Genomic DNA, 14,415 nt, shown 5'->3' with positions numbered 1-14,415 from the left:
ATATGTCGGTATCTACAAATCTCGCCATTCCAGCTCATATTTACATATATTATATGTACCTTGCTAGTTATAATATTTCGCAATGCTTACATTGATAAAAAATACCTCATCATACGTTACCACAGTTTATGTAGCTTGAGCACATTTTGCTACATGTATGTCGCCAGACGAGCAAAACTATGTCGGATTAAAATATGCGAGACTCGCACAATTTGTGGCAATAGATAACTTGATAATACAAAGGCCGAAGTCTTGTTGTAGTTGTATTTATTTATTTTTTGGGGCAAATGTTTGTATTTTGGAAGGTAGACGTCTAATGTTTTAGTCAGCTAGACTGAATAAAGTTGAGGCGCTGAACTTGTGACACTGCACTCAAGAATACAACCTGCTTATGCGAGTTGCCTTCATTCTGGTGTCACTATTACACACGATTGCAGGGTGATATCGAATTTGCAAGTTACATATTACTGTACTTGAAATATAACATGTGGGAAATCATATATCCTTTTGTGTAGGGTCAATGGTGAAACTGGGTGTGAATGGGGATTTTAATTACTGTAGTAGTTGAGCAAGTTGTGAGAAGCTCGCCTGTTTGCATTGTCACGTCACATCACTTGTCAAAGGAGGTCACCTTCAACTCAGGGTTGGATCACCTGCTTTCAACTGAAAATCTTGAGTAGACCTTGTCTATTTCTAACTATCGCCATTTAAAAGTACACAAGAATCCATCTATTTTACAAAATTTGTAAATTTTGGGTTAAACAGCAAATGGGCGAAAAACCGGGCCAAAATTTACAACCTCAGCAGGATCAAGTATTCTTTATGAAATCGCCGAAAAATCACAGTTTTCCTAATAAATAATTCCAAAAATGATTCTTCTAGCATGGAGGGAGAAATATCAGTCAAGATTTTCGCTTTTATAGTATCCAAAATGATGAATTGTTGGGAAAGTTACAGTGAGTTGATGCCCCAAAATACGACTGGTGAGCACTGAGCCACCCACCATTGTAAACGTACCTGCATGATTGAAGTGTACACCATGGAGGCTCACTGCGTAATGAGCTTTCACAGTTATTTTACCCATCATGCTCTGCACCGCTTCCAGCCTCCTCTGATCAAATCAAACTTTATTACTTAAAAAGGTCTGCTTGTGGATGGAAATTCTGTCATAAACTTACTCATGCTATTATAAATTGGTGTTGGAATGTTGAATTTCCATATAGCAAATAAATCACAGTTTATCAATGTCCTGTTGTCCTGAAAGTGCATTTATCAAAAGTGAGGTATATATTTCACATGCTATATTGTGTGAGAACAAACACAGGCAATCAATAGTTACATAAATAACAATAATTAAACATCATTTAGAGTCATTGTTGTCACTGAAATCACACTCACTTTCATGAATCTGATGATACTTCTGTACGAGTTCTCACTGAATTGGTACAGTTCAGGTTGCTGTACAGTTAGTGCATGCTTTTGGAACAAGCAGCTTTAGCTTTTCAAACTAATTGTTCCCACTGTGAACAGCAAGAGAGTGGTAAATTTTTTTAACGTTTCAGATATAGAAACTCCAGATCTACAAGGTCATTGTGTATGATGTCGCCCGCACCATGCTTGACATACAAAACTATTTCTTTAAATTATGCAAATGAGATTGACTGCTTAACATTATTGTTTTTATAGCAATTATCAATGTCAAATTAAGTAGGGCAGAAAGTCAAGTTTTATTCTTTTTCAAATTTCCGGACATAAAATTTCTCGTCTGAAAATAATATCTGTGGACACATATAATAAATATATTATAGCCTTGATATTGTGTTTATATGCCTTCGGTGCAAGGAAACATCTGGCACTTCGCTACATGTCGTGGTGATTGTATCATTGCCTTCTAGTATATTACCCAATAATCAAAGCTATGATATATAATAATGTACTATCTTTGCTGTGCAGCAGGTCATTAAAATCCTTTCTGTTTTCTGATAATTTGCCATATTGGTTGTCATAAAAAGGTAAGAAATATAAACAAATTAAACCTGCATACAGATTCACAATTTAGAAAAGGTCCTTTAATATGTAGGTATAGAAAGTTTTAGTCGTATCAAAAAGATTTACAATATAGGAAAAGTCAAACCAGTCATACAATAGAGAAAGTTTTGAATTTCAACCAAAGAATAGAAACTATAAGGTAAACTCGAACCAGGTATAGCATGTAGACATTTTTTCTACCAAAATGATGGAAAAAATATGAAAACTGAGTGTAGAAATTAGGAAATTTGTTTTAGCCGCCACCAAAAAGATGGAAAATTTAAATGACAAGTCTTCATAGTACAATGTAGACACAGCCCCTGAAATACTTTACTTCTTTGTAAAAAATGATATGAGCACCAAAAATAATGAAAGCGTATGTTTATCTGGTTCTGCTTTACCTATATAGACATGATCTAAAGGACATTAGCCATACATAATTACTACAAAGTGTCTGCAATATGTAAGTAATAGATTAATTTTGATGGTCTACCCTATAGGTGAAGGTAACAGTCAATGGTCACTCATACAAGAAAGCTTGCATGTGATTATACGGGGTTAGACACTTGAATAGCATCTATGTATTGAAGTTTTTGACTTACGGTATACACTAATATAGTGGGTTTTTACTGCAAATATGGCTGACATTCAGTAAAAATTACATTAGACCCAAAAATAATGTTTGTATATAGTTCTTTTCTTCAGTATTACGTGTAAACATGATGTAAAAGAAATTGACAAGATGTAAATACTACAATGTGTCACTCTGTGATAGGCAGGAATTGGCTTGATTTTGATAATTAACCCAAACTTCAACCAAGAGCAGAAAGTGAACACCTCCAATCAGATTAAGCTGTAGCAAACCAGACTGTTACATAGGTAATCATGAAAATCTGCCATATCGGGATAATATGGTAACTGCAAATTTGAAGTAGCTAACTAATATCATAACCCTGAGTGTGTTTTAGGTTTACAACCATAGATTGACAGATTTGGTCACTTCTGAATACTAAAATAATAAAAAGTCTGATTTATTATTCCAATGGGTGAATTTCTATTATAACTACAGAAAAAAAATGTTATTGCAAGAGATGTAAATTCAGATACAGCTGTGTAATATGCACTTGGTTTCCATGGTAACCATTGAAATTGCTCCCATAGGGTATATTTTCTCATGTTAAAAATACTCTGGAAAATTACCTTTGGTGTTTTTGATGCATGATAAGAAACAGAATAGTTATGCTATGATTCGTGAAAAGAACCCAAAATACCCATGGTATGAAAGGTATTTTAATCCCAAGTCTGTTAAAATATTCATGACTTTTTGGATTGTACGTACATGTTCAGCGTTTCTGTTGCAATTCTCTGACTGGATTCTTTGACTATACAATTATATTGAAGAAAGGGAAAATTTACGGTATCAAGTATGGCATGACAGTGTCGTAATAACTTCACTTTGTAATTACGTAGCTAGTTATGGCGGCCATAACTATATCATTTTATGTTTTTAATGTAATAAACAAAATGTAATTGAATTGAACTGGCAGAATGTCATTCTAGCAAGCCAGAGCATGTATTTCTACTGATGCAGCAAAATATGAAGTACGTTTTGGGTGGTGCAGTGGTTCCAAGGAACCTTTGAAACTCGTACCTTTTTAGCACAACTGAACTGATAAGGTTCAATAGTGCTATAGGCATGGCAGTGTCTGTCTGTTTGTGTGTATGTCTGTGTGTGTGTGTGTGTGTGTGTGTGTGTGTGTGTGTGTGTGTGTGTGTAAACAACTTAAAGTCAAAAACTGCTGGACCGATTGCCATGATATTTGGTGGGTATATCACCTTGGGTGTCTAGTTTGGAAATTGTTCAAATCAAAATGATCTTACCATCGGTATGTGATTTGGGTAAAAGAAATGTGATTTTTGGTCAAAAAACTCCAAAAGTACTCAGCAGATCAATCTGAAATTTGGTTGGAACGTTCTTAGAGGTGTTTAGATTAAGAATTGTTCATGACATGATGATCCTATCCGTGATATGCAAATTAGTTATAAAAATGTGTCTTTTTGGTCAAAAAGTCAAAAATCTGTAATTCCAAAACTACTGAGCAGATTGGGCGGAAATTTAATGGGGATGCATCTGGGGATGTGTAGATGAAGCTGTATTCATAACGTGATGATCCCATGATATTATGTTGATTAAGTCACATAATAATTATATAGCATTTAATCAAATATGATTTGCATAACATGTAATAAAATCTAATGTAATTTGCATAACTTATAATTTGCATAAAACATGATGGGATTAGCGTAACATAGTAAGAAATGCGTAATGTGATTTGGAGAAAGTCCTATACAATGATTTTGTCTGGTACAGACCTATAATAGTACAACCATGTATTCTTCCCCAACTATTTCAAGAGCATTACAGCTGTTCTGTGGCAGTATGAAAGATTAAATCTTTCACAGCAATCTCAGTCCTTACCAGGTCCCCATTGAGACATCCTACCAGATCCCCATTTTATACCGGCAGTCAGGCAGCTAACTTTATTCATTCCAAGTGACTGCTATATATATATGTATGATAGGGAGACAGATGAAGGCAGATTTTGTCTTGCAAAGTAATAAGCTTGAAAGGGACATGTACCAACTTAAGACATTATATCACTTAATCACTATTTACTTAAGAAATCTTATCTATGCTAATATGTGTATTGAAATGAGTGTAACATTATCCATATAGCATTGGTACCTAATTTATACATTATTTTCTACAATATTGATGTTAACATCAATTTGGTTCACCCAAAAATTATGTCATTACCTGCTGTTGTCACAGTTGTCATGATTTAGACACTCATAATAAAATAAAACAAATATAGACCTACATTAAAACAAGTGAGAATAAATATTCATGGACCCTGGGTTCACACTTAGTAATGAAATCTACTCACAGTCAAAACATTTCTTTTCAGCGAATCCCAAATTGTCACTGACATTGTTAGCATTGTCAGGGGTGTACTTTGGGATTTGCATATTTTGAATTTGTGAGTAGAAATTTCATTACTAAAAAATTAAACATGTTGTGAGAATTAATGTCCATGGATTCTGGGTTCATAGTTACAAATAAAAATTTGATCTCCCAGTCAGAACATTTTTTACATAACATTTGCTGACGTATACATAGTCCCCTGTACAAATATATATACCAACATTACAGGAAAAGGAAACCTTGTAAATTTACACTGTTAAATGAAAAGTTGGATGTTGAAATGAGATAAAATGTATTGGTTTCATTCACTTTCACTTATCAGTACAGAGCTGGCAATTCAAACCAAATGTAAGCTGAAGTGAAATTCAACCTTGCTTAGAAATACTTTGTCAGTTGTTTCTATTCTAATTGTATCATGATAATGCAAGTCAATAATAAATTTTAATGAAAGTTTCCCCCACTGTCAAAACAATTTTTTTTGTAAGCAAATCCTCAAATTTGAATTGATATCTCATCAGCACCATCAGGGCTGTACTGTATAAATCAAGTAATTGTTCTAATAGAGGAAAAACAAAAGTATTAATACAAAATGTTTAACCATAAATCATTATTCACAAGATTTGATGGATTCATAACTATTACTGAAAGAAAAACAGTTTTAACCCTTCCCTCACAACAAAATCAAACCAAAATGAAAACACCAAGGTTTACAATCTAGACAGTGTCTTTTGATAAAGATTTGGTCAAATGTTGTTAAGCGGTGATATTAGACATTTTGAAAATTTATCCAGATCACTTTGGAAGAATAATATTAGGCAGTTATTAGTCCAAACTCATTCATACAATGATATTTCAAATTTAATTGCCCAATCTGTCACAACTAAATTAAAAAAACGTCAATATTTTATGAGAATAGAAATACTCATCCTAGAATATAATATCAAAAGAAAACTACATGAAAAAATTATTGCTACAAAAAAACGTGACTGAGACAAATTTCAGAGTGAACAGCAGTGTACCTGTTTATGTTTGCTCACATTCTTGTCAACCCAACGTTTTCCCAGCATGGTGAAAAGTATTTGTTCTCATGTTACTAGGTATAAAATGACATTAGCTAACCTTAAAATGAAACAGATCTTTTACTCTTTCTCTGTTTTACCCGCAGGCCACGTACATATTACTGATTTTAACATAGCAAGTATCTGTAAGGATGGTTGCTTGGCATCATCAATGTCAGGTACCAAACCTTATATGGGTAAGTAATTTGCATAATAATTTACATACAGTGATAAACAGGAAATCAGTTTTTCTTAATATTGAACAAATTACCAAAAATTTATATTTAATCAGTGTATCCACTTGTATTGATTTATAATTCAAAGAAATCGGTGATACAGACTGTTTTTATGTGTAAGTGTAACCAAATATTGGATCACATAAATGGCTAAATTTAGACTGTTTTCCCTGTTGTCATTTGAAATTAAGAAGATTATTAGAATATTTCTATGTACATGTATGTATTTATTGTGGCACACTCAAATTTTAACAGTGACAATATTTTACGCTTTGGCTCCACATTATTTTGGCAGATGAAAAATGTTGACAGAGTCCTTATAGCCACCTCATTTTTAAATTTATGTTTCAAACATTATAGTAGATGTTGTTCAGCCATGTCAGACCCACAGAGTCACTAGTACAGATGTGAGTGACAGATAGCATGGCATGAATGTTATATCTTACAGACTAGTAGTACAGATGTGAGTGACAGATAGCATGGCATGAATGTTATATCTTACAGACTAGTAGTACAGATGTGAGTGATAGATAGCATGGCATGAATGTTATATCTTACAGACTAGTAGTACAGATGTGAGTGACAGATAGCATGGCATGAATGTTATATCTTACAGACTAGTAGTACAGATGTGAGTGATAGATAGCATGGCATGAATGTTATATCTTACAGACTAGTAGTACAGATGTGAGTGACAGATAGCATGGCATGAATGTTATATCTTACAGACTAGTAGTACAGATGTGAGTGATAGATAGCATGGCATGAATGTTATATCTTACAGACTAGTAGTACAGATGTGAGTGACAGATAGCATGGCATGAATGTTATATCTTACAGACTAGTAGTACAGATGTGAGTGATAGATAGCATGGCATGAATGTCATATCTTACAGACTAGTAGTACAGATGTGAGTGATAGATAGCATGGCATGAATGTCATATCTTACAGACTAGTAGTACAGATGTGAGTGATAGATAGCATGGCATGAATGTCATATCTTACAGACTAGTAGTACAGATGTGAATGATAGCTGATAGCATGGCATGAATGTTATATCTTACAGACTAGTAGTACAGACGTGAGTGATAGATAGCATGGCATGAATGTCATATCTTACAGACTAGTAGACTAAGTATAGATGTGAGTGACAGATAGCATGGCATGAATGTTGTATCTTACAGACTATTAAACGTATAGTACCCATAGTTACTCAGAACTTACCTAAGTGATTCCACTTTTATGCCGATTTATTTTGTCACAAAAATTGTTCCTGCTAATAAATGTTCAAATAACTTCAAAGCTAACATATTATTCTCATAGTATTTGCATGAAAATGGTAATTACGCAGATGTTTGAATGTGATATATAATTTCATCTATGAATTGTAACAAATTTGAGTGTCATTTTGAAGCCTCATTTTTTCAGAGATTTTGAGCTCAAATTTTATGTCTTAGTTATCGTTTTCCTGAAATTTTGAACAAGACTTGTAAATTAAATGCATTTGACCGTAAGTCACATTTATGCATATTACCGTAAATATAAATGATTAATTTCATGGTAGTCCCAAAGACTTAAATCATATGAAGCAGACTATCTTCACTATTTTTCAAATGGCATGAGATGACAATATTTTATTTTATGTTGAAATGGCCATAGAGGGCACTGTTCAAATGTTCACATGATCTTGTTTCTGTTTTCAGCACCAGAAGTTTTTGCTTGTGCAGTAGAAGAAAATGCAGGGTACTCTTTTCAAGTTGACTGGTGGTCAACTGGTGTATGTGCGTATGAAATGTTACGAGGGAAGGTAAGTAAACAGTAAATCCTGTTTATACTTACCTGCTTGTAAGGACTTGATGTAGTTGCACAGGTTCATTTCTGACTATAGAAGAGAGATAAAAATTACTCAGCTACTACTCTCACCTGTCAGATATGACATTTGTGCCATGCTATCAGCTACCATTGTGTTTCCCCACAGATCTGCAGACTGCATGGGCTGGACAAACATACACAAAAAAGACCAATGCGAGGGTATTTAAGTGCTGCGTGTGCTGACCAGAAACATTTCTTTTTTTTCTTTTTTTGGGGGGGGCCTTATGTACATGTAGATTGAAATCAAACAGACAGAATAGTTTCTGCTTCTGATCATAATAACAATTGTTGTTATGGTGATACTTGACTGTCAATTGTTTGTGAACTTGATAAAATATCAAATGTTGGCCAGAAACATACATTTACTATAAGGTGGCTGCATGGCTTCAAAAATCAGCATCACTATATTTGATTAGCTGCAACCAAATCTGGTTGCATTCTTAACATTTAGTACAGTTCTAGTTTAGCTAGAAACCTGATAAGGGCTGAACAACATGATTATAACAGTTTACAATTTCTTGTAAGATTTTGAAATATTTTTTAGCATTAATGAATAATTAATTTACAACCAATGGGCCTTTAAACAATGATTGTACTTTTGTTTCAGAGGCTACATTTCATTCAAATACATCCATATGTGAGGTCCCTTTGCAAGCTGTCTTTTGTTGGTGTATTTTCATTGTATTGTACATGTTGTCACTAGTGTTTCAGGTACATGTATGTATGGTCTTTATGTCCTGTTGTACATGTTACTTTAAAATTGTTCTTATTATGTAATTTTGACTTGCCTGTTATGAAGTGTAATAAAAAAATAAATTAAAAAAGATGAAATATATTTGCCATGACAAATGTGTACTATCCTTCATTGTTGTACTTTTGTTGAATGTTTCAGAGGCCATTTGACATTCATTCAAATACATCCATAGGTGATGTTAGACATATATTTGCTGTCACAAATGTGTACTATCCATCGTCATGGGATGATGGAATGATTGATTTACTTCGAAAGGTAAGAAACACTTGTTATTCAATATTCTGACACTGTATCAGAAAAAAGACTAAACCGACTTACCGTTATTTGTTTCCATGACTACATGATGCCAGGATTGACAGAATTTTGGGAGGAAAATTAAGATGTCTGACTTTAGATGTGTGATTGAAAATATGAAAATAAGAACGTCAAAACGTTGTGTTTGTGGACTGTTTAATCCTCCTATATGTGTTTGACTTTTCAATTGGTTGCAATATGTAATATGGGGTAATTGTTCACATTTGCAGGAATACTCTCAGTTGTAACACAGAAAGCTGAATTAAAACTTGTTTGTGTTTGTTTTGGTTGTAGTTATTAGCAACCAACTCTGGCGAAAGAATGTCAACATTAGAAGAGCTGAAAATACATTCCTACCTATCATGTATGGATTTTGATTCTGTTCTAAACATGCAAGTCAATCCAACATTTGTTCCTCCAGTAAGTATACCTTTATGCCAGATTGTAGACACCCCCTCCCCCAGCAGGCCAGATTGTAGACACTCGCTCCCCCAGCAGGCCAGATTGTAGACACCTCCCCCAACAGGCCAGATTGTAGGCACTCCCACCCCCAGCAGGCCAGATTGTAGACACCCCTCCCCCCAGCAGGCCAGATTGTAAACACCCCCTCCCCCAGCAGGCCAGATTGTAGGCACCCCTCCCCCCCCCCCCCCCCCCCCCCCCAGCAGGCCAGATTGTAGACACTCCCTCCCCCAACAGGTCGGATTATAGACACCCCTCCCCCCAGGCCAGATTGTAGACACCCCTCCCCAGTACTGGCCAGATTGTAGACACTCCCTCCCCCAGTAGGCTGGATTGTAGACACCCCCTCCCCCAGCAGGCTGGATTGTAGACACCCCTCCCCCCCAGCATGCAGACCAGATAGTCGATATGAGACAAGTGTTCTTTCTACAGAGCCTGCAACAATCCAGCAATCTACTACTCAAGTGAAAGATACAGAGATAGTCTTTATTGGGATTGTTTGATAGTAGTAAAGTCATGAACCACACTGGAAGTTATTACTCTGCATACTGTTAAAACGTTATCTTTCAGTTATACAAATATGAATATAGACCAAATAGTTGATAGACAGCCATGGGTAGCCAGCTATATATCTGTTGGTCAGTGTTTAGTGAAAATGCTGCAGTATAGACTTACTAACACAACTGATAACTAACAGATATAGACTATGCATGGATAAAGTCAATAAATTAATGAGATGCAAATTTTATGCAATACTTTTTCTTTTAAATAGAAAGATCATTTAAATTGTGATCCAACTTTTGAACTGGAAGAAATGATTATTGAAGCCAAACCTCTGCACAAGAAGAAAAAGAGGCTTGCCAAACAAGGTTCTAAGAACAATAGAGATAATAAAAGTATAGTAAGTATATTTAGTATGTGTGTACCAGTGATTTCTTGTATGGATGGATGTGTGTGTGTGTGTGTGTGTGTGTGTGTGTGTGTGTGTCTATATGTGTGTGTCTGTGTGTGTGTGCATCTGTGTGTCTGTGTGTGTGTGTGTGTGTCTGTGTGTGTGTGTGTGTGTGTGTGTGTGCATACTATTGGTATTACATAATTATGTACAAGTGTACTTGTATGGTGAGTGCATGCATGAGTGGTATTTTCACTGTAGTCCAGTACTGAATATATTATGTATGCAAATGGTATGCAAACTAATGATGACACAATTATTCCTTGTCCACATAAGTGTGTGATCATACAGTATGGTGTTTGTAGATTTTTGCTGTTTCAAATAAACACATGTTAATAACAGAACCCCTATGTCATGTGAGTATCATTGTGGGTACTCATGTTGGCTTTTGGTGTATTCTACAGCACTTTCACTTGCTACACTAATTATTTATTGTCATTTCATTACCTGGATATTATGTAGGATAGCAGTGATCCAATGCAAATCTGTCTGGAAAATATCAAGGCTGACTTCAAAGTTTACAATAGAGAAAGGTACCTGTAAGTTTATTCATTGTTTTTTTAAATGTCAGGAAATCTCACTTTACTTTTAATAATGAATTTAATTTAGTTAAAGTTTACAATAGAGATTGGTAAGTTTACTTTTATTAGTATTAAGTGTAAATGTTAGTGGCCATATGGATTAGAATGGGGTATTTATTTTGGATTTTTAATTCATAAAACAACTTTACTATGTTTTTCTTGAAAAGACATTATGAAATAACACATACCATGTCCTTGTTTGTCACTCTATGCAAACAGTGTAAAAAGTTTGTTATTGTACATACAATAAAAAACATTTTACACATATTTTTAATGTTTTGCAATTTATTTAGTTACAAACAAGGACTTGGTGTATGTTATTTCACATTGTTTTTTCAAGTAGAAATCCATAGTGAAGTTGTTTTATAAATTAAAAATCCAAAATAAATACCCAATTCTCACCCGTATGGTCACTTTAAATATAGAGAAATGAAACTACAACAGTTAAAGTTTACACTTCAGAAAGGTAAAGGAAGGATTTCATTTCAAAACTAATTTACAAATTTCGATTACATATTAAGACGTTTCTTTGTATCTACAATTTACACTGTATTCTGGGTACAAACTTTGCAGCCATTTTCAAACAAAATATAGTGTAATTGAGAATGCTATCATTATTCATCATGGAATCATAGTGAAGGGAGAATCCATTGCAATACTGAATGATTCTAGGACACTTCCAGTTGAACACCTGCTTCCAAAGAGTGCCCCCAGTAGCCAAATAATACAAATCTTTTGTCTTTCCAATAACCTACATGTTGGCAAGTGTTTGATGACATAGGAATGCACAGGCAACCTACCAGTTACATAATTTATTATTTGGATACATACAGTAACTCATAATCATATTTCCTGTCACACCAAATTCCTTCATCAAAACTCGGTAGTGTTACAGCTCATGCATACTACATTGCTCCACATTTATTTTTAATAGTTCCTTAAACATACCCGTGAAGGAATGGAATACCATCTTTATAAAATACAAGAATGGATGTCAATACGAGTTGTGTATTGGCATTATTGTTTCTCACTTCAAAGGCAAATTCAGAAATCTATGAATTTGACCTCAGTGATAATCTTGACCTTATTAGCAACGTCAAGTTTGGGGCCTGTCTTTGTCTAAGCCTTGTCAAAACTAAGACCCAGTTATTATACTTGCACGGTAAAAGACAAAGACAAACATGAATGGGGAGGGGGACCTGTGTCTAAGACTTGTCAGAACTAAGACCCAGTTATTATACTTGTACGGTAAAAGACAAAGACAAACATGAACGGGGAGGGGGGACTGTGTCTGTCTAAGACTTGTCAAAACTAAGCTTCTGTTATTACACTTGCAGGGTAAAAGAAAGACAAACGTGAACAGTGGGGGGGGGAGACGACTGTGTCTAAGACTTGTCAGAACTAAGACCCTGTTATTATATTTGCAGGGTAAAAGACAAAGACAAATCTGAACCTGGGTCAACAGACAAACTTGAAGAAGCTGTAGAAGACACACAGAAACAAGAGAACCATTCATCAACAGACAGCCCCAACAAGTCACAAGAACAGATAGAGCCCACTGGAGGCGAATGAACAAATAACCAAATGAATGAATGAATGAATGAATGAATGAATGATGTTTATGTCTAGCTGTATTATTTGTTAACTTCTCCCCTTTGCATAACTGCAGACAAGACTATCTAGTTTGATATTGTCAATTTAGGAATGAAGACACACAGTGACTCAAAAAAGACTCTTATATGAAACTTCCCAGCATGCTTTGCCTTTGAATGTATAGACTTCCTAGCTTTAAAGAGCCATAAGCTTGAATCTGTTGGTTTGTTTGTTTGTTTGTTTGTTTGTTTTCTGGTTGTTGCTTTTTGTTTTGTTTGGGGGAGGGGGTAGTTTTTGCTACATAGTGAAAAGTACCTGTAATATTCTACATACTTAGCCATTCCTTGTTATTGAAGAACTCAGAGCTGATACACACAATTCAATGATGTCATTTAGTATACAATAAACTATCAATGAAACCCTTGTTATTCCATCTACTGTGTCAACAACAGTAAAAAAATGGCTTAAATCTTCTGTAAATTTTGCTTACTCAAGAAATTTGAATTTGAAGACAATTTAATGCCATTGTTAAAGACATTAACTATATTTTACAATGGTGTAATCAAGGTGTTATTTATGTCAGGATTTTTACTGAGTTAAAAAAACAAAAACAATTATAAACTCAGTGTACACTTCTTTAAGTTGTTGTACTCACGTCTTACATGAAAATGTAAATCTGTTGCTGCCATGGGTTAACCTTATATATAATAAAGTAGCCATATGGATGAGAATTGGGGTATTTATTTTGGAATTTTAGTTTATAAAAAAAACTTTACTATGTTTTTCTACCTAAATGCCTAAAGAAATGCAACCAATATGAAATTAACCCAGATCATCGTTGGTTTGATTGGAATAAATTATAACCTAGTGTGTAATGTTCATTTTTGTAAATATTTTGTCATTTATTGGCAGTTTTTTACGGAACAGACCAACCCCTCCGTGATGAGCTAGCTATGATGTACAGAGACAACTAGAAAAGGGGCACTTCATGAAATGTATCAAAACTATCTATAAAATGAGTTTAGAAGCTTATCATGTATGAAACACTCTAAACATTCTCTGTTTGTAAGAGAAAAAATAACTTGATTGAAATATTTGTATGCTCCTCCAGTGCAGACTACGGCTACGAAAATGTAAAGATTTCAAATCATGATTTTTTTTGTGATTGTTACGTTATGTTTACATTATTTTGACACTCTGCAAGATGTTGACAGGTTAAATATTATTGATATTAATTATGATATGTTATTTTGTGACATAAATTGTGTCCATTTGGAGAGTTGCCAAAGATTCTAGCTTTGCCATATCCATGTCAAATTATTCAAAGATGATTTTTATTCATGTATGTGTGAGCATATTATCAAACTTGGTCAATGAAAATAACGATAAACAACTCTTTTTATTAGCTGTGCAATATAATGAATGTTAGTTGAAATTTCTCCTACCCAAGCAGTTTTTGATGTTGTTTCGCACTGTAATTTTATGTGGCCATAGGTCATATGCAAATAAGTAGAAAGTTGAATATGCAAATGAAGTCTGACTCTGGCCAATCATATATCTAGACATATTTGCATATGTAAATGTTATATTATTAAATA

General features: G+C 34.3%; 1 protein-coding gene across 1 annotated transcript in view; it reads left to right on the top strand.

The window, feature by feature from the left end:
* The window catches only part of LOC144446543 (serine/threonine-protein kinase 32B-like), a 79,756-nt gene extending 66,758 nt beyond the window's left edge, over positions 1-12,998 (top strand). The window contains exons 5-11 of the mRNA XM_078136328.1: positions 6,180-6,269; positions 8,013-8,116; positions 9,074-9,190; positions 9,524-9,649; positions 10,464-10,592; positions 11,106-11,176; positions 12,652-12,998. Coding sequence (XP_077992454.1) covers positions 6,180-6,269; positions 8,013-8,116; positions 9,074-9,190; positions 9,524-9,649; positions 10,464-10,592; positions 11,106-11,176; positions 12,652-12,796 — 782 coding nt within the window. The 3' untranslated portion in view covers positions 12,797-12,998. The remainder of the gene's footprint in view (positions 1-6,179; positions 6,270-8,012; positions 8,117-9,073; positions 9,191-9,523; positions 9,650-10,463; positions 10,593-11,105; positions 11,177-12,651) is intronic.
* Positions 12,999-14,415: the final 1,417 nt, after the last annotated feature.

The sequence above is a fragment of the Glandiceps talaboti genome, chromosome 15, assembly GCF_964340395.1.
Source record: "Glandiceps talaboti chromosome 15, keGlaTala1.1, whole genome shotgun sequence".
Classification (NCBI taxonomy): domain Eukaryota; kingdom Metazoa; phylum Hemichordata; class Enteropneusta; family Spengelidae; genus Glandiceps; species Glandiceps talaboti.
Note: the sequence above shows the minus strand (reverse complement) of the source record. Positions and strands in the feature narration are given on the sequence as shown.